Below are 21,902 nucleotides of genomic sequence, written 5' to 3'. Positions count from 1 at the left end.
CTGTTCTCATCCTGAAGCAAAGTTCTTAACCCGAGGTACTATTTCTTGGTTAGTGGAGTCTGTAACCTGAAGCGTATGTAACCTGAAGTGTATGTAACCCAAGGTACCATTGCACAATGCACTTTCCTGATTTTATTTTTTAAAATGTGGCTAGATCAGGGGTCCTCAAATTTTTTCAGCAGGGGGCCGGTCCACTGTCCCTCAGACCTTGTGGGGGGGGCTGGACTGTATTTTGAAGAAGAAAAAAGAACGAATTCCTATGCCCCTCAAATAACCCAGAGATTCATTTAAAATAAAATGACACATTCTACTCATGTAAAAACACAATGATTCACGGACCGTCCATGGGCCGGATTCAGAAGGCGATTGGGCTGGATCCGGCCCCTGGGCTTTTGTTTGCCTACCCATGTTTTAGATCCAGCCTTGGGTTTGGTAATAGTTACAGAAATTTACAGTGGGTATGTGGATGGTGCGCGCGCGCGCGCACACACACACACACACACATATATCTCGCACCTAAAAATGGGGTAGCCCAGGCAACCAAGAATGTCTGTAGCCAGGCTATTGTTGGACAGCTGCCAAGGGCTCATTCTCACAAATCTGTTGTCTCAATGGTGCCTTTCCCCTTCCCTCAGTATACTCTCACCTCTGCTTCTTCCCCCTCCTTCCTCTTGCTGCTTCTGGGGGTGGGGGGTCAAAACCACTGACATGTCTGCTAAAAGTGGGCTACAGTAGGATGGAAAGACTGTGTGGGTGAAGATTGTCAGAGCCACCAAGTTGGAATGGGAAACCTCCAGCAAACACCTAGGCTTGGGCAAGGAGAGGTATAATCGCAATCTGAACATTTATTTATTTCATAAAATTTATACACCCCTGGATTGTAATAAAAACAAACAAACCTCAGAGAGGTTTACAAAAGATAGAACAGCAAAATCAAGAAATATTCACTACCATGCTTTAAGGCCTACAACAGTTAAAATACTGAAACAGATTAAACAGATTAAAATCTCCTCAACTTCCTAATCATCTCAGTTGCCCCAGCCACTCTGGGCAGCTCCCAACAAATTAAAACATCAACCACAGTGAAACATCAAACATTATAAACTTCCTTATGTGGAACAGGCATTATGTGGCGCCTGTCAATAAATAATTTTCAAAGATTTGGCATTGATGAACATTGTAAGGGTTAAAAGCAGAACCACATTATTGGATCCCTAAAGTTGTTTCCGGAAGGACAGATCCTGAAGCTGAGACGCCAATATTTTGGCCACCTCATGAGAAGAGAAGACTCCCTGGAAAAGACCCTGATGTTGGGAAAGATGGAGGGCACAAAGAGAAGGGGACGACAGAGGACGAGATGGTTGGACAGTGTTCTCGAAGCTACCAGCATGAGTTTGACCAAACTGTGGGAGGCAGCGGAAGACAGGAGGGCCTGGCGTGCTCTGGTCCATGGGGTCACAAAGAGTCGGACGCGACTAAACGACTAAACAACAACAAAAAGTTGTTTCTGCTAGAATGAAAAATGCTGGAATGATAGAATGGATGGCACCATTTCAGGGAGTGCACAGGAAATACCACTGACGAGGCTGAATTCTAGGTGGATGGACTGCACCAAACACACAGCATCTGAAATGGTGGAGAAGTTCATTTCAGCATTCTAGCGCTTCCCTTGCTTGGTGTGTGGACCTAGCTTAAGCCAGTGAAGATGACAGGGAATAAGCTGAATAACTTGTGTTCTGCTATCTCTCTCCCCGCCACCCCCAAAGGAGGCAAGCAGCAGTGACTGGGTGATGGCCGTCACACGCAGAATGCGCCTGGTTTGGATCTCCCCAGGGAATTTCCCTCTCAGTAAAGGATTCTTTACTGCCTCTTGGGGATTTCCACATTCTTACAGTCCTTCAATGGCAGCCCTTTTTGTCTTCAGCTTAAGAGTCTTACCCTGACTCTTTGCCCTCCAAATCTTTTTATTACACAAACAACAGAAGTGCCCTTCCCCAGACGGGTTGAAGGCGTCAGTTTATCAGCACTTATGTAATAACAACGCTTTATCCACCGCATCTTGCTTTCCCTTAGAATCAATCACTCGCCGGGCCTTGTAAATAATGGAATTTACATGAGTCAGGCAGCACTAGACGTACTGTCCTCGAGTGATCTTGCTCGGATTCCCTGTTTTGTGATGCACTTTCTTTCTCTCTCTCCCGTGAAATCATCCTGCTGTGTTAATTTTAAAAACCTGCTGTGAGGCGCAAGGTAGGGGCAGCATTAGCTTGTAAAGAGAGGAGGTGGTGGAAATAATATAATTGCATTTGATGTTTCAAAACCGTATACTTGTTTTCTCATTTCTGGGGAGAGTTGGTGTGTGTGTGTGTACTACTCTTCATATCAAAGTCCAGATGTTTAGTTCTTCTGGGCCAGAGGTACTACCTTGAGAAGAGAGTGTGGTGAGCCAGGGTGGAAGGTATTAGGTGGTGTGTTTCGATGAGAACATAAGGAGAGGGCTTCTGGATGAGGCCAAAGGTCCATCTAGCCATAGATTCATACAACTGAAGAGTTAGAAGGAACCATGAGGGTCATCTGGTCCAGGAATCTTTTTCAGTATCTTGAGTGACTGAGGTAGCCATCTTTGAATATCTCATGGGCTAGGGATGAAGAGCACTGAGGACCAACAACATTTGTGTTCAGAGGAAGGCAACCAAGATGATCAAGGGTCTGGAAACCAAGCTTGACAAGGAATGGTTGAAGGAACTAGGTATGTTTAGCCTGGAAAAGAGAAAAGTGAGACAAGATTTTCGGTACGCCCATTAGCCCGCCTCTTCAGCGCCTGCATGGGCTGGGCAACCGGAGCACGTTCACCGACCCTCCAATCACAGGAACGTAGGAACACCAACACAACATTCCCGAGGAGCAGGTCCTGGTGCTGTGGACTCACATCTGCTCATGTGCACACCCAAACTCAGTGGAGTAAACAGAAGCAAAGCTGTGGAGGTTTTGCAGCATACCTAATTTATTTCTACCAATTAGTCAAATAAAAGAACATAACAAACATGTACGAGAGGAGCAGCTCTCTTTGCAAGACAGATCAAAGAAAAAGTACAACAGTACTGGTGACAGAAGTCTCGAAGAGTGACTTCCTCCCCTTCCTTTCTCACAATATGAAAGTAAACAATAGGATCAGGTGATCCTTGCAATGGGAGGGATGAAAATAATGACAAAGATACGATAGCCACCTTCAAATATCTCAAGGGCCATGACATGGAAGAGGGAACAAGCTTGTTTTCTCCCGCTATGGAGGGTAGGACTCGAACCAGTGGCTTCAAGTTACAAGAAAGGAGATTCCGACTAAACGTTCAGAAAAACATTCTGACAGCAAGAGCTGTTCGGCAGTGGAACAGACTCCCACAAGAGGTGATGGACTCTCCTTCCTTGGAGTTTTTTAAGCAGAGGTTGGGTGCCTATCTGACATGGATGCTGTAGCTGAGATTCCTGCATTGCAAGGGGGTTGGACTAAATGACCCTTGAGATACCTTCCAACTCTACAATTCTATAATTCTATGACTCTCTGATCCTCTTCTCATAGTTGCTAACCAGATGGCTGTGGGAAGCCCACAAGCAGAACCTTAGCATGCTCTTCCTACTTTTGTTCTCCAGAAACCAATTTTCAGAGGCATATTGCCTTGATAGTGGAAGTAGAAAATAGCTATCTAATAGCCATTAACAGCCTTGTCCACTACGCCTTGGTTGAATCCTTTTTTAAAGCCTTCCAAGTTGATAGCCATCACTGGTTACTATCAGAACAAATTCCATAGTTTAAATATGTGCTGTGTGAAGAAGTAATTTTGCTCGTGTCAAATCTGTTGTGAAATTAAGAGATGGGATAGCGTCATACTTGAGGGGACCTTCAGCAAAACGTTGTCCAAATGGGCTCCATTCTACACTGGCGGGTTTCCTTGCATTGCCTGCCGTATTCACATCGCTCCTCAAGCTTTTATGACACACAGGCAGGTGCAGTGATCAAGTGAGGAATATGGATGTGTGAACCTCAGCAGTGCAGTGGTAAATTCAGAAGTGCAGAGTCCCTTCAGGAGAGCCACATCCATGCCTCCTCAGCTGCACTACTTCTAAGATTATAAAACAAAAATAATTAGGAAGGCATTGCAATCTCCATGTGTTGCTTTTAACTATATCTGCTATTTTCTGTGTGCATGCAGAGGCAAAAGGATTCGGAGTGTGCCAATACCACCTTTGGACTGAATTTTGTGTTTTCCATGAAGTTCAATTGCATGTAAGAGAGCTCGTGCACCATTCTCTTTAAACCGAAGCACCTTGTGCTTTCAATGTTCCTAAATGCTTAGCTTTGGAGCATGCAGCAGCTCCCCTTTCATGCTGATTGGGCAGCTGTGGGACCTCGGAAATGGTGACCCTGTTGCAGAAACAGTAATGAATCCCTGACGCTCCCCCCCACCCCGCCATGACCCCAGACCACTACACTGCTGTTGAACCAGTGTGAACTGCTTTCAGGCCCACAGTAGGTACACAAACTGTGTAAGAGCTGCTACTGCAACCCATAACCACCACAAGATTCATCCTTTTGAGCCTAATTTAATTGTGTGTTTCCTTCAGCCTCTGGTGGCCATTACTTGTATCATATTTGTGAGATTGATTTCCGTAAACCTGGTTATCAAGAATACAAGAATACACAGGGTAGGATACATAAGGCCATCAATCCAGCTCTGTGGATAGTCTGTGGACTATAAGCTTCAAAACAATGTGGTGTATCTGGGGAACTGATAAAGCTCTGCCTTTCATTATGACACACGGCACATGCTAGTGTGTGGGACAGAGATGGAAAGCTAGCATTGAGAATGGGAGGGCCCATTTTTCATGCCCGCCGAGTCAAAATGTCCAATTGAGTGGGAAAAATGGTTTCTACTGAGAAAATCACATTTAATTAGCAGAGAGTCAAGTGAATGAGATGCATGTGAGACGGGAAACACTGCTGGAAGTGAACTTGGGTTAATCTGTCTGGAAATTCCGTTATAAATAATGATTTTTTATAAACAATTTAGCACAACTGAAGTTCATGCATTTGCCCCATTGTTGTTGTCTAGTCATTTAGTCGTGTCCGACTCTTCGTGACCCCATGGACCAGAGCACGCCAGGCATTCCTGTCTTCTGCTGCCTCCCGCAGTTTGGTCAAACTCATGCTGGTAGCTTCAAGAACACTGTCCAACCATCTCGTCCTCTTTCGTCCCCTTCTCCCTGTGCCCTGCATCTTTCCCAACATCAGGGTCTTTTCCAGGGAGTCTTCTCTTCTCATGAGGTGGCCAAAGTATTGGAGCCTCAGCTTCACGATCTGTCCTTCCAGTGAGCACTCGGGGCTGATTTCCTTAAGAATGGATAGGTTTGATTTTCTTGTGAGGCTATTGCAAAACATGCAAAACCAGGCAAGATTCAGCCCGAGTTAAGCACTTTCAAACACCATTGACTTCATGCAAATGCTTATGGGCCACTCTAGGTGAGATTACAGAGCAATTCACAGGTGTTCGCATACTTTTGAATTATATTTCTGTTGTATGGGGACAATGAGACTGGATCTTATGTGCCTAATGGTCACTAAGAGACTGATAGAGCATGGAAGGATAAATAAGCGCCATCTATTATGCAGTGGTCTGAAGACCTTGCTACATTAGAGCATGCTTTCTACAAGCACCAATTTGTTTGGACATTAATAATAATAATAATAATAATAATTTATACCCCACCCATCTGGCTGGGTTTCCCCAGCCACTCTGGGCGGCTTCCAACTGAATATTAAATTTTGGGTGACATCTACGGCTTTCTATCTATAAAATATGATGGGTGCATTTATGTTTAAATGTATTGTCAATGTGAGGTGATGGCCTTTCTTCTTTTTCCTTCTCCTTGGGTTCCTCCATCCACTTTAATGAATTTGTAATCATAATAAAAAAATTTAAAAAGAGATTACAGGGACTTTGTAATTGGATCACTTGTTTCTTCTAAAAATTGTGCTAACCTCTGCCACTGTGGGGGAAGAGCTCCAACCCTTTCTGCAGGCATTATTTTCCTACTGAAATTCCACCCCCCTAAACTGCCCCATGAGGCCATCTAGTTCAGCATCCTTGTCTCACAGTGGCCAGGATGGGCTGGAAAAGGGCAAGGAGGACCCGAGCACAAGAGCATCCTCCCCTCCCATAACTTCCAGCAACTGATATCAAAAGCATGACTGCCTCCAACCGAGGAGGCAGAGCCGCATCTCCCTCAGAAACGGGAGGTTGGAAACTGACCCATAGTTAATAGGGATGCTGTGCCCCATTTTGCTGCTCAAGGCAAAATAGGAACATGTTGCTATGCCACCCTTACCTGGGAAGCTAAAGAAGCAGTGCTCCTCTCCAGGGCCCTCTCCGCCCTGCCATCAGCAGATAAGCAACAGCAGTTTCCAGGGAAACTTGCCGGAATACTTCAACACTGCTCCACCTTGCCTCATGGCCCTCAGGTTATCATTACAAAATGATGGTTTCTTAAGGTGGCGGGGAATTTAATCGCTCCTTCTTTTAAACTCATTAACAATTACCAAAGCATTCCCACAAAACAGCATTGGGGGAAATATATCATGGCAGTTAGTTATGTAGGGATGTGCACAGAAGCTAGGAAAAGATATATTTCCTAGATATTATTCTTCCTTCCTCACATTTGTGCATCTACTGGAGTGCATCGTTTTTCAGCTTACAAGAGAAGCTTAGATAGGCTAGTTTTAGCCTTTTAGTTTAAGGAATCAGGGATGCTTTAAGGCAGGCTGGATTCTCCTGGTATTCCCCCCCCAAAAAAAAAAAACCAACAACAATAATCACACAAACAGCCTTGTTGGAGCTCAGACATGTAGATGTTCTTACATTGCTGGAATGAGGTCAACGAGCCAAGAGGATGTGGTTGGCCAGGTGAGAAGATGCCTTTCCCCTGTCAGGGCACAGTGGGAGCCAGGGGTGGAGGAAGGGGTGTGTGGTGGGGGTGGGCCACTCCAGGTGTCACCACTGTGGGGGTGACAAAATGGCGGGTGGCACTTACCTTGGGGCCTGCAGCACACCCCAGCCACATGTCTCTCCTGGGAGTGACGCGGTGGCTTGGGTGCCCGTAGGCTCTGCACTGCCCCAAACGGTCCGCCTGCTGCCTGCCCCTCAGCTCTAGGGTGGCTGAGTGGGAGGAGGCAGGCAGACTCCTTGGAGGCCCCGTGGAGTGTCCTGCCTCGGGTGGCCCCGCCCCATGGCCAGCTGGCCCCGCCCCATGGTGCACACTGCCCCAGGCACCTGATCGGCTTGCTCTGCTGCTGTTGGTGAGAATTCTCTCCAGCAAACTTACAGGAAAACTCTGAGTTTCAGCTGCTATCATGTGCCTATCTAGAAAACTGCATTGTAAATATCCCACAAGTTATACAGTACTGTGAATATCACTTAGTTTTGTTTAGTCACAAAGCGCCCCCCCCCCCCAGCAAAGGTTTCACTCTTGCTGTCTGGGTTTAACAAGCCAGGAAGGACAGTGATCTAAGCTTCATGTTGTGGCCTTCCTGACCTCAAATAGCCTGTCAACATTCTCCAGGAAATCAAGCTGCGTTCATCCAAAATGAAGGTGACAAGCAGCCACCTCTGACACTTCTGCCTCCATCCAGGCCAAGAGGGTTTACTTCCACGTAGTAATGCTTAGGACTGCAGTCGTAATAAATCTGTTAACAGTGCCTTGTGTTTGAGAATAGTTTGGGAAGTCAGAAAGTTCTGGACTTGAAGCGATGATGCAAATCATGTCACGCTGCAACTTTTTTTTGGGGAAGTGCATACCCTCCAACATTTCTCCGATGAAAATAGAGACGTCCCATTCCATCACGAATTTTTTTGCTATTTATACCCCACACATCTTACTGGGTTGCCCCGGGCACTCTAGGCAGCTTCCAACATATTAAGCAACATAAGAAAACATTAAACATTTAAAAAACTTCTCTATACAGGTTTGCCTTCAGACGGCTTGGGGGTGGTATAACTCCATACCCTCCAACATTTCTCCAAAGTGGGACATTCCAGGATCAAATAAGAAACTGAGAGAGCTTCTCTAAATCAGGGATGTCCCTGGAAAATAGGGACATTTGAAGGGTCTGAAAGTGCAGAGTAATATTTTGGAAAGATGCTGTAATATCAAGAGAGAGAGGGGGAGAGGGAGGGAGAGATTGTGATTTGCTCCAGAGAAAATGTCCTTGCTAAATGCCTTCAAATTTTTGGAATTTCACAGAACCCCATGTTGTTTCCACCAGCTTGATTTCTTTATTAGATAAAAGGCCCAGCTTGGTTTCTTTATTAGATAAAAGGCCATTTGTTTCCAGAACATGCTGCTAGACTGCAGCCATCAAAACAGATGAGTTGGCTTTTTTAGGCATCCAAGATTATTCTCCTCTATGGCAAGGAGCCAGACAGCATGAACAAATGATATACTCTATCATATATGAGACAAATGCCTTCAGAGTGCACTCAGGCTATTGAACAGGCTTGTGATATATTCAGCAGAACCAAGGAGCACTGCAATGCTTTGAGCTGCAGGTACAAAGGTTGGTAGGATGCTTAAATTGTTCCAATAAAATAAAATAATAAAATTAACACCTGCACTCAGCAAATAGCACATGCATGTACGTTTGCGGGCTAGCCTACCTCTGATGTGGTAGTTATAATTTATTTTATACATGAGATTTATGGTTTTCTATATGCAGTGTTAGGAACGCGGATGGCGCTGTGGCCTAAACCACAGAGCCTATGGCTTGCCGATTGGAAGGCCAGCAGTTCAAATCCCCATGACGGGGTGAGCTCCCGTTGTTCGGTCCCAGCTCCTGCCCACCTAGCAATTCAAAAGCACGTCAAGTGCAAGTAGATAAATAGGTACCGCTCCGGCAGGAAGGTAAACAGTATTTCCATGCGCTGCTCTGGTTCGCCAGAAGCAGCTTAGTCATGCTGGCCACATGACCTGGAAGCTGTCTATGGACAAACTCCTGCTCCCTCGGCCTATAGAGTGAGATGAGAGTGCAATCCCAGAGTCGCCCGCAACTGGACCTAATGGTCAGGGGTACCTTTACCTTTTATATGCAGTGTTACATTTTCAAACATTCTGCCCCCTGGCATATCCTAAGCTACTTTAGAAACTGGCAAGCCACTGTGAGAACAGGATGCTGGACAAGATGGACCATTGGTCTGATCCAGCAGGCTCCTGTGTTGTTATAAAACAGCTACCTCGGTTGTCAGTTTGTTTCAGGGTCCAATTCAAGGTACTCACATTTGTGCTGAAAGCCCTGTTTGACTTGCACCCACAGACAGTTTGCATGGGCAAACTGTAACAAGCAGTTCTGGGTCCATTTATTTTAGTTTTGTCTTCAACTTGTGTATTTATTTATGCCATGCCACCAGAGTAGGAGATTACAATATCTGCATTTTAACAGTGCAGCAAGGAAAGATAGAGAAGGAAAGGAAGGATAGAGCGACAAGGCATGAATATGTGCAGAGACATACATACATATATATATATATATATATATGCAGGTTTTGGTGTCCTCGGGTGTCTTCCCGTGTAAAAGTTGGGGTGTCTAGGCGACATTTCGACGAGGTCTCACTCGTCATCTTCAGGCTGGTGCTTTCGGCTTCTTGTTACTGGAACAGAGCGGGATCTCAATGTTTGAGTTCCTATAAATACTGTAGAGGGGGTGTGGTGTCTAGCCTCCAATGTGGTGTCTAGCCTCCAAAATACAATTCACTATGGAAATAGAAGCCAACAACCAACTTCCCTTCCTTGACGTCCTAATCTACAAAAAACCTGATGGCTCCCTAGGACACACTATCTACCAGAAAAAAACACACACCAACCGCTACTTACATGCACAATCACACCACCACCCTGCACAAATAAACTCCGTAGCCAAGACTCTCATCTCCAGAACCAAACGCCTGGCTGACAAAGACCACTTGACAACTGAGTTACAGAATCTCTCAAATGTGTTAATTGCCAATGGATACCAGCAAAACAGGATTACGAAGCTAATCCAAAAGGAAACACCCCCCAAAAACCAAGACACAGAAGAAAACAATGGCATGGCCCTCCTTCCTTATATCAAGGGCACTACAGATAAAATTAGCAAAATCCTCCATAAACACAATATCAAAACAGCCTTTTGCACCAACCAAAAAATAGCCAATATCCTCAGAAACCCCAAGGATAAAATCCAGTTGGAAAACCAAGGGATCTATGAAATACCCTGCAAAGTCTGCCCAGCCACGTACATTGGACAAACAAACAGACGAATAAATGCACGTATCGCAGAACACAAGAATGCCGTCAAAAAAGAAGAAAAAACTTCCTCTCTTTTCCAACACATGAAAGAAACAGGACACGAAATTAATTTTGCAGATTCCAAATTGCTCTTTAACACGGAACATCACCACAAGAGAATAATCATGGAAGCCATCGAGATAGAGAAACACCCTCACAACATGAACAAGCGTGACGACACATCCCGCTTGCCAGACATCTGGAAATTAGCCCTCCCCACAAAAACTGACACCAGATCCAGAGGCACACAGAACGCCAACACCAATCAACCACACCAGACCCAAACCCAGACCCTCTCCACAGATGAATTACTGACACCATCCAGTAGCCAATCCATGGTGGCACCTCCGGATGCTGCACCCCCCTGCAATCCCTACACAGATCTGGCTGACACAAGCCACAAAACCACAGCTCGCCCCTATACACGAAGCCAAGCCAAAGCACAACTAAGTGCAATACAGCCATCTTCTCAGGAAAACTCTTCACAAAGTTCAAGAGGTCAAGACACAAAGACTTTAGCAACTAATCCACACCTAATGACCCACCTAAGTGGTACTCAGGATATCACTCAAGAAATCACTCAAGGTATCTCTCAAGTAATTAAGGAACAAAAGAAGAAAAGGCACACTAGCCTGGGAACTTCCTCTCTGCCCAGAACATTGGAGGCTAGACACCACACCCCCTCTACAGTATTTATAGGAACTCAAACATTGAAATCCCGCTCTGTTCCAGTAACAAGAAGCCGAAAGCACCAGCCTGAAGATGACGAGTGAGACCTCGTCGAAACGTCGCCTAGACACCCCAACTTTTACACGGGAAGACACCCGAGGACACCAAAACCTGCATTCCTGTACCCGTGAAAATCTACGAAAGCAAATATATATATATATATATATATATATCAATCATATTTTCCCATGTATAAGACGACATTTTTTTCTGATTTTTTGTGATAAACTGAGGGTTGTCTTATACATGGGTTAATATGCGAAGTAAGTATATTAACTGGTGCTGCGGCGGAAGCAGGGAAATGTTAGAGAGGAGGCTGCTTACCCGTTCTTCCCAGCTTCTTTGGTGAGTGCCAGTATGTGGTGTATTATGGCAGCAGTTCTGTCAGCCAGAGTGGGGGATCTTCGAAAAACTGCTCAACAGCTCACAAAAGAAGCTTACAAAAGAACCTCAACAACTGTTGAGGGCTCCCAAAAATAGGGATCGCCTTATACATGGGGTCATGTTATACACGGAAAAATACGGTACTTATGTTTTGTTTCAGGTAGGAATCAGAGCAAAAGGCTGATTAAACCATAGGCTTCAAAGAGAAGTTGAGTTCTCCTTCTGAAGTGAAAAGAGAATTATTATTTTTTATCCTATTATTGTCAGAATATCAAGGATATTCTGATTTTAAAGCTGGACTTGCTAGCCCATGAGTTTAATGAATGACTTCAAAAGTGATGTGAATTGGCTAACTGGAATTAAAGGTCAGAGAGGAACAGCTGTGTTCTATTGGAGGGTTGGCTAATTGGTGGCACTCCAGATGTTGTTGGACTACAACTCCCATCATTCCTGACCGTTGGCTGTGCTGGCTGGGACTGATGGGAGATAGAGTCCGACAATATCTGGATAGTTGGAGGTTAGCCAGCCCGGGCCTATTCATCAACAGAAAGGAGTCATCAACAGCACTTTGCTAACCATGTCCATTCAGCAATAACCCCTATAAATCTGGTGGGACTTACTCTTGGGCCGCTTCACACCATACACTGAAAAAATATGATACTACTTTAAACAGTCATGGCTTTCACGAAAGAATTATGGCAACCGTAGTTTGTTGAGTGTGCTGAGAGTTGTTATGGGAGCTCCACGCAACGCACAGAATAGATTAGCAATCAATTCTTCTTCAAAGAGAATTTGGTAAATTGTAACTCTGCAATGGGAGTAGGGGTCCCCCAAGAACTCTCAGTGTCATGACCGTTCCCAGAAATATTTGGGGGAAGCCGAGGGAGCCGATGTTTGTCCACAGACAGTTTTGCCGGGTAATGTAGCCAGCATGACTAAGCCACTTCTGCCGAAACCAGAGCAGTGCACAGAAACACCATTTACCTTCCTGCCAGAGTGGTACCTATTTATCTACTTGTACTTTGACGTGCTTTCAAACTGCTAGGTTGGCAGGAGCCGGGACTGAGCATCAGGAGCTCACCCCGTCGCAGGGATTCGAACCGCCAACCTTCTGATCGGCAAGTCCTATGCTCTGTGGTTTAACCCACAGCACCACCCACGTCCCTGGCAGCTCCCAACAGAATATTAAAGACACGATAAAACATCAAACATGAAAAACTTCCCTAAACAGGGCTGCCTTCAAATGTCTTCTAAAAGTTGGGTAATTCTTTATCTCCTTGACATCAGGTGGGAGGGCATTCCACAGGGCGGGCGCCACTACCGAGAAGGCCCTCTGCCTGGTTCTCTGTAACTTGGCTTCTTGCAGCGAGGGAACCACCAGAAGGCCCTTGGAGCTGGACCTCAGTGTCTGGGCTGAACGATGAGGGTGAAGACACTCCTTCAGGTATACTGGGCCGAGGGATTTAAAGGTCAGTACCAAAACTTTGAATTGTGATCAGAAACATACTGGGAGCCAATGTAGGTCTTTCAGGACCGGTGCTATAAGGTCTCGGCGGCAGAGTGGGGTATGAACGGTGAAACTTGTTGAATGGAGCTCAATATATTCCCAGATCCAGGCACAAGTTACTCAGGCTGTGCACACTTATATGGGAGATGGCCTCATTAAACTGACTTTTAACTTCTTTCCAAGTAAAACGAATCAGGCTGTTGATCCCCGCGCTAGGAACAATTAAAAGCGTTTTGACATGTCACCTTCGCAGCACACAACAAGCAAAGTGTTCATAGCTATACACATAAAAAGAACAAGACGGGAAACTTTTTATAAGTACATTTTTATTTAAAATAAAAATTAGTTATGGTGCCTTTTTAAATAGGGTACTGCACAATCTGTATATGCGACACAGGTTTGGTTTTTTTTTGTTTTTTTGTTTTTTGGTACAGAACATATGTATTGAGCAATATCCTTAAATGCTAAATATACATTAATGGCTTGTCTTAGAAACATGACAACATTAATTTTGAAATTGATTTTGGCCATGATACAAGGAGCTCCGTGCAAAGCTTCTGAGCCTCCCCTTCCTAAAGCAGCCACCTTGGTGCGTCCAAGAGGCGCTTGTGCTCCTCCCTGCAAAGGAACTCTTTGAATCATGGCCATACTCCGTAGTCATTTAACCACTGGTACAGATTTCCTATGAACAGTAGTAGCTGTTTTAATCTGTACACCTGGTACACAGTCAAGAAGGCAGATCTTAAGAGTATTTACATTCATGCATTGGTTTTTTTAACACACTATCTTTGCAGTTTAAAAATCATATATTTGTTTGTAGAGATGCAGGGGAGGGGTTGTGAAGAATATATAAAAATATATTTATAACAGTCACGAATCTCCATTGTCTTGGACTATGAGTTGTTTTATATACCTGTGCAGAGCGAGTACAAAATGGGTACAGGGAAAGGTTTATACTCAGTCCTGCATGGTATAAACCAAACTGCAAAGTGTGAGACAATGGAAATTCAGGTTCATAGCTATATAATATATGGCTAGCATCCAGACAAATTTAAGCACTTTTAAGCTCCATTTCAAGGGGATTATTTTATTCATTTTTATTTTAAATTAAGAAAACGTGCTTTCTTCTACTCGCCCACTGAAATAAATGGGACTCAGAAGTGCTTGAATGATGCTGGATCATGCCCTCTCTGTATACAGTATCTATGCCATAAATCTTTTTTTTATTATGGAACAAAGTTGCAAAATAGGGAAATCTTAGCTCTTTGGGTCAAATTATGGCACACAATCTGCTAGTCTTAGGCAGAGCAATGCTAGGATATACCCAGCTGAAAAGCTTGCTCACTACATGCCCCCTAGGTATGTAGAGCATTTCAGCATCTAATTTTAGAGAATAAAAAATAAACTTTAAATCCCTGTAAATTGCTATCTTTTCAGTGTAAAGGGTCCCCATTGTAAAGAAGCTTTTATCTGTCAAGACTTGTACATTTCACTGGTATTTAATGGAAAGGTTTGGTTTTTTGGTTTTTTTGCAAGCAACTGGTACAGTTTTGAACAAAACCCCGGTTATATTTCAAAGCTCTAGGAGTCAGCTCCTGAAAGCATTGCTTAACTTGCCCTTCAGCTCTCATATGGAACCATCCTCTAAGCACGTACATAGTTTTACTCCCCATTGTAAAAAATAAAATAGAATTTCTCCACACAAAAAGTTATCTGGCACGCTAGCTCCTCCCTGCTCCCAGTTACAAGTTTTTTGGGTGTGTCATATAGACACGAGTCCCTCCATCTGCCCTCTTCAGTGGTACAGTATTAGGGGTCTACCTCATTCATACCTTTATGTTCTGAGTTTTAGCTCAGTTGGAGATTAGGACAGACTCTTAACGTGCCCCACGTTGAGCAAAAGATTTCTGCATTGCAGGGGGTTGGACCCAGGGTTGTCTTAAGCATACCCGGTGCCGGGGTGCAAAGATCCGCTAGGGACCCAAGTTTGGGAAACCCTGGTTTACACCGGACCTTCAGATGGGGGAGATGCTGCGGACTGAACTTGGGACCTCAAGGAAGATGTTCTTGCCCCAGCGCATCTCTTCTAAATGACTGGTTGTGTGTACAGCACATATAAAGCAGGCATCCCCAAACTCAGCCCACCAGCTGTTTTGGGACTACAACTCCCATCATCCCTGACCACTGGTCCTGTTAGCTAGGGATCACATCGAATCACATCGAATTAAAATAAACGTATTTCAAAATCTATCTATCTATCATCTATCTCTCTATCTATCTTTTATTCTTGCACCATGTCATACCAATGACACAATAAAATACAAAGGACCGGCTGGGGGTGGGGGGTGTCAACTACACTGAAAATAGCTTGGCAGTGTAGAAAAAGCAAATTGACCCAGATAACAATCGTTGCAGCATTAAGGGGGAAAGTGCAATTATAAATATTAAGTGACAGTGGATTCGATGTCGATCAAAACCACCCTAGGTAAAAAAAAATGGCAACAGTTTTTGAGCAACTCTATGCTCCAAGAACACAGAAGCTGTTTCCTTCCAGCTGGGCAGGTGCACCAAACTAACTGGAAGGAGTATGGAATGAATGACTCTTTCTTTTTTCATTCTACTTTCAGCAAGTCTTGACATTTAAAAGGATATAAAGGGTAACCCCCCCAAAAAAAAAACACCACACACCACACAACCACCTTTCTAGCTGTATTCTCAGACAGGGAAGAAAGGTCAGTCAGGGAAGTGAACAAATTTCCACTGAATTCTTTTGTAAGGGTAAATAGCAGCTTTTTTGTCTTGTTTTCCCAGATATATTTACACACAACACTATTATGGTTTAGTAAAAGGAAGGGATTTCGTACAAACCCAAACCCCACATATTTCATGGAGCATAGGTCTAAGGGCCCAGTCAGAAGGTACTTTTCTATAGAGGAACTCCATGTGGTACCATTCAAATGTTAAGGCCAAAATGACTTAGGTCTCAAACACCTGAAAGATGGCCTCCTTCGCTACCAACCTCTTGGGCGCTGAAATCAGAGGGGTGGGGGCTTTTGGTAGTTCTACCACTCTCAGGATTTGGGGGGGGGGGCATTCTCTGTGGCACCTCTGAGGTTGTGGAATTTCTTCCCCACAGAGGTGCACCTTCATTGCACAGTTTTTGTCAAATGCTAAAGACTCATTTCCTTTCCCTGGCCTTTGACACCTGAGGGATATATTTCCAGGACCCACATTTTCCTGTCATTAAATATTAAAAATCAGTTTACAAGAAATTATAATCTTAAGAAATGGCTATAATCTGTCCTAGCGTTGCATGGTGAAGGTCAGGTAAGAAATCTAATTATTAATAATGATAATAAGAAATAACGATGAGGGTTAGCCTTGAGTTTCCCTGTGTCCTCTCTCTCTCGCCATCACCTTTTATCTTTTAAGAAAAGTGTTGAGATGCAGAACATTACGTGAGAGACAGTCTACATAGAGAGATGCTGTGTGGACACACCTAGCACCATCTCTTCTGTTACTAAAACCGTGTTTTTCCTCTGAAAAGAAAATAATGGTTAACCAAACCCTCACGTCTCTAAATATCACAGATGCTTCATGTTAGTCATACTCAGAGCAGATCCATTTCTGGTTGGCTGTATGACCTAGCTGACAATTAACTTTGACACCATGATCCAATGATCTTGCCAGAGATGAATATGGTGGTAGTGATCATTGAGTGCACCAAAGGAGCCAACTCTTAGGTGCTGAGGTCCCTTTGGCCCCCCACTGAAATATTTGAGGGGACAGTCCCCCCCATGTGATGGCCATTGCCATTAAAATGGTGTGTGAGCTGCAACTTGTGATTATGTGAGGTGGGGCCTATCTGGTCCCCCAATATTTTATTCAAGTTGGCACCCCTGTACCCCACCGCCTGCTAAAAGGAATTTCCCCATACCTCCTTTGTTGGTACAGATACAGGGTTCTGGATGAAGGTTCAGCTCTTTGGAGTCTCACTAGAGGTTTTGTAGACTGGGCCCACCATTGGATGAAATGGGCCAGAACACCAGCTTCTCAGCACTAATAGGCTGTATTGACGAAATGCAGTGATTCTATACAAACAGGGCTATGACGGCTTGGTTTGGATTGCTTGAAGACACAAAGACGGAATATCACTGAAGCCTGACAGCAAGACAAGAAGCACATTTTGGTTTTCGTTGATGCAGCTCTCGGAACAGAGGCAAATGAAGGCGTACAAGAGGAAAGACAGAAATTCTTTTCATGGGTTGTTTTTTTTAACCATCTTAATCGAGGTGTGGGCAGATACCAGTGTCTGAACACCAACAGTTTCTTTAAAGAAATTAAAGTGACTGAGCCTAATAAGGTATTGCGCAAAAATGGGTTTGGCGGGTTCAGCTTCTAAGTCATTTGCAGTCCTGATCACAAAGTGGTACAACACACGAGCTATCACATATAATTTTGGCACAGTTGGCAGTCCCTTGTCAAGAGAGAGGACTGAGCTTTCACAGCTTTCTCCCTAAAGCAGAGAGTCCTTTATTCAGAAGAAGTCCCCCAGGAAACCAGAGATCTGAGCTTGCAAGGAGGGCTAGGAGGACTTCAATTTTCACTGCAGCCAGTCTCCCTCCACGCATAAACCTGATTCTTTTAAAGCCATTCTAGAGAGATCCTTCCTACAGATCTGTGTGGTGTAAATACATGTGCAAAATTGTGCAAAAATGTTAACTGAGCAACACAAAAATTTGGAACTTCTCAAAACCCAGGGAGAAAATGCTACATGGTAACAAAATGGGGAAATAAAACTGATTGTGGGTTAAACAGTATTCAAAGCACCTTTGAATGTTATTACCTATAATAATTTTCTCTTTTATCAGCAGCGATAAGTGCTACGGATCCTACTGTGACTACTTTCGGTCTGAAAAGTCTCCAGCTGTGGAAATTGCATAGTCACCAGGCTGTAGATGTGGTTGTGTATTTCATGACATCATGCAATTTGTCGGGAGGCTGCCTTGCGGGTCAATGGAAACTCTGCCACTTAACAATGCAATAACAATTCAGAATGGGGATGGATGTGGCTGGTAAAAGATAAAGAAAAGTGCAAAGCCATGCAAGTAAAGCTTGAGATTTCAGACCCAATTACCATTGGCTGCTGCCACAGATGGATCACCTTTGCCATCAAAGGATCCTACTGAAGCATTTTTTTAAAAAACCAAACTGTCAATCAAAAATAAGAAGGAAAGGAAAGGAGCGGAATGATGTTGCTTTGTTCTAACGCGGCATGCAGTGAGTGTGCCTTTTTGTGAGGTCTTTTCTCAGAGTAGCCCTGACTGGCAAGTTCATCTCTCCCTTTGTGACAATCAACTAGACAAAGAGGAGTCTCGTCTGCTTTTCTTCTCAGAATAACTGGTACGTGCACAATTTCTGAAATGAAGTCCTGGGCCACAGGGCTTCTCTCGATGCTCTCGCTCCACCCAACTTGCAGACGCCGCATGTGCTTTTGAATGTTTACTACTCAAGAGGAGCCTCGAAAATTATACCACCGCATTGTTAGCATCAACTGTCTTGTTGTTTTGGGAGGAGGTCATTGCATATTCAGCTCGACTTGTTCCATTCTCTTCTTTTCTCAGCGGTTTCCTTTGTTGAGGTCCAGTAAGAATAAGGATATATATAAAGAGTGGGAGAAGAAGGGAGAGAAAGAGGATAAAGAGATTAATTAGCAATCAGTGCTAACCATAGCTTATGGGGTTGCAAACCCCCCTTCAAACCCTGGTTCGGGAATGTTGGTCTGCACAGGGGATAAGTAATGTCAATAATCCAAAGGCATATGATGATTTAGGAAGGTTAATGATGGATGAAAACATGATTATATATATCAATGTACTCAGAATAATTTCCATCTTCACAAAACCTGGTTGGCATTTCCTGGCAGATAAGTACTCAAGTTCATTAGTTTATTGTTCTGGCCACAGATCAGGACAAACTTACAATAGGCAATAGTACTAATAAATCTAAAAAAGAAAAAATTGGTCAGGAACTTTAAATGCTGACATGTAAGGAAATAACGCGGGTGGCGCTGTGGGTAAAAGCCTCAGCGCCTAGGGCTTGCCGATCGAAAGGTCGGCGGTTCGAATCCCCGCGGCGGGGTGCGCTCCCGTTGCTCGGTCCCAGCGCCTGCCAACCTAGCAGTTCGAAAGCACCCTCGGGTGCAAGTAGATAAATAGGGACCGCTTTCTAGCGGGAAGGTAAACGGCGTTTCCGTGTGCAGCTCTGGCTCGCCAGAGCAGCGATGTCACGCTGGCCACGTGACCCGGAAGTGTCTTCGGACAGCGCTGGCCCCTGGCCTCTTGAGTGAGATGGGCGCACAACCCCAGAGTCTGGCAAGACTGGCCCGTACGGGCAGGGGTACCTTTACCTTTACTTTTAAGGAAATAAGACCTAACAAGAAAAGGATTAAAAGAATGCAAAATCATGCATTATATTCAATTATGAGTACATCAAATTAGGCTTAAATTAATAAAAAAAATTCATTTCAGAAATATTAAAAATATGAGACATTTTAAACTGTTTTCTCAGATTGCAGTTCAGAGAAGTCTTTCGTATATGCTAGATGTGTATGCTATTATGAGGTGAGGGGAGAGACATGGCCTTCTTCCACCTGCCTTGCCCCACCCCTCCAGCCCTGGGACTCCTCATAAGGAAGCTGTGCCTGAAGGAAGAACTGTGCGGGGAGAGACCCCACCAGGCAAGGCCTTCTTCCACCTTGCAGTCAATCTACTTCTGGTACCTGTGAGCAAAGCAGTGTGGTGCACTCTTATAATTTATCCAATCTTTGATTTTTTTGGGTGCTAGTTCTTGCTGTGTTTTTCAACTGGAATAAGATGGAAGATTCAATATGTAGTGTAGGAGAGTTAACTTCTAGTGAATGCCATAAGCTAACTTTAAGCGAAGAGGACAGAGAGCTGTTGCATTTAAGAACTGAAGCTAAAGCTGAAGACTTAGAAACTATTTGCTTGCATCACAAAGTGTATACTTGAAGAAATTTGAATCTCTTAAAAAAAAACCTGCAGGGATCCTTTAAAAAAGCACAAAGGACCAATAAAAAAATATCTACGCCCCATAATGTTACAGCAGTCTAAAGATTTGCTAGAGAAAGGAATTAAAGCCAGGCGATAAATTGTGCAGAAGATATAGACAAATTATTTATAGCAGCGATGTAGATCAAGGAGATGTTGAAGGCAGTTGCATTCAACCTGAAGATATAAGTTTAGAAGAAAAGACCAGTTTGGAGAGCAGAGAAGCCATTTAAAGTTTCTGACCAATTTTTTTTTTTTTAGATTGATTTCATGATATAGCCAATTTTCATAGTTTTAAATACCCCAAAACTGAAAAACAAGTCTGCACTTTTGAAAAACAACAACCTGTAATCAATATTATTTTAGATTTTAAGATGAACAACTTTGTTTCATTTTTTTTTCTTTTACACCTATGGATTGTAGGAAAGTTGTACCCAGTAGCCATTTCCCCCCACGATGTCCAAAAAACGTAAAAAATTGTTACAAGACATAAGAGACCCATATATTTTATTGTTTGTTGAGAAAGAGCATGCCTTTGCAATAATTTTCACCATCAAAAACTTTTGATTGCATTGTGCCCTAATGCTGAAAATTTAAGTTTCTTAAACCTAGTTTTTCCATGAAAAAAGATACATTTATACATTTTTAGGCATTTATAAAATCATTTGAATGCTGGTGTATTTTTTCCTGAAATCCTCATCATGTTATTGATCTCTGTGTAAAATTTCAAAGAGATCTGATCATTGGTTATGGAGAAAAAAAATAAAATGCACACAAGGCTGAGGATCTCAAGAGGGACAGGAACACAGATTTCACAAAATTTTGAAGTGCTATAAAATTTAAACCATTTGAGATAGAGAGAAAAAAATTTAAGGGGGTTTCCTTCAACCACAAGGGAAAGGTGTACACCAGGTTTCATCAAAATCCGAGACGGTGGGTGGCAAAACCCTTGCTTTTTGCATTGATTTGATGTGGAATGACCCTAAAGGAATATGTAGCAAAACCTCCTACTTGGGATAAGGCTTCTTCAACCCCATTACTTTCACATTTGTAAAGGTCCAGGGCTGTCCATGCAAGATATATTAATTTCATTTTGCCGCAATCACTTTGCGGTTGCCTCTGCCTCACTTGCTGAGTCACAACAGTCCAGCATAGATTTCTGGACTAAATTTGGCAATGGAGTTGTGGACGTTTTAACTGAAGCACTCACTACGGGTCTGTTTCTGTGTAATAGCCATATTAAAACTGTTAAATCTGCAGAGTATCCTTTGCTCAAGATGGTCTTCTAAGTGTTTCTTATCAGTCTAAAATGCTGAACCAAAACAACTGCTCCCCCAGCTCCTGTCGTCCAATTAAAATATACGGCTTTTAAGTCCACATAGAAGTAAAAGAGATAAAAGAGATATGCTCCTTGCCTGTTTTATAGCAATTAACATTAACTGCTGAAAGCCAACCGGCTACTATTCAAGATAAAAACAGTTTAAAACTAAAACAGATCGCAGAGCTCAAGGACAAAGCAGCCTTGCTCATCGCCATTTTCACTTGGAAGCAGATAAGTACTCAAGTTTAACAGAAGTTAGTGGTGGTTTCAGAACAGTACTGGAGGAGGCAAATGACAAAATATGCTCAGCTTATAAGAAGTGTTGATGCTGATGCCTTATGGGTGGAATCCATTATTACGCAAGTGGGCTTTTGGTTATGCAGCAGGACTTCTTCCTCTACCCTCCCATGCAGGTCTCCCCAAATCAGCTTCCGATCTTGTTGGCATATGAGGGGCTGCACAGAGGAGAGCGAGAGAAAGCCCTGTTCTTTGTGTGGAAGACTGTTCCATGCAAGAAAAAATT

The 21,902-nt window shown here is 43.6% G+C and overlaps 1 protein-coding gene and 1 long non-coding RNA gene across 4 annotated transcripts in view; both read right to left on the bottom strand.

The window, feature by feature from the left end:
* The window catches only part of LOC310845116, a 579,409-nt gene that overhangs the window by 148,636 nt on the left and 408,871 nt on the right, over positions 1 to 21,902 (bottom strand). The window lies entirely within an intron of this gene.
* The window catches only part of PRIMA1 (proline rich membrane anchor 1), a 70,910-nt gene continuing 62,305 nt past the window's right edge, over positions 13,298 to 21,902 (bottom strand). For all 3 annotated transcript variants that reach the window (XR_014564161.1, XR_014564162.1, XM_083738598.1), the window contains exon 6: positions 13,298 to 18,619. Coding sequence is in view for 1 of the 3 variants with exons in the window: in XM_083738598.1 (XP_083594724.1) it covers positions 18,517 to 18,619 (103 nt within the window). In the remaining 2 variants the exon portion in view is untranslated. The remainder of the gene's footprint in view (positions 18,620 to 21,902) is intronic.

The sequence above is a fragment of the Podarcis gaigeae genome, assembly GCF_964106915.1.
Source record: "Podarcis gaigeae genome assembly, chromosome: 1".
NCBI lineage: Eukaryota > Metazoa > Chordata > Lepidosauria > Squamata > Lacertidae > Podarcis > Podarcis gaigeae.
This window is presented reverse-complemented; position numbering and strand designations above follow the sequence as displayed.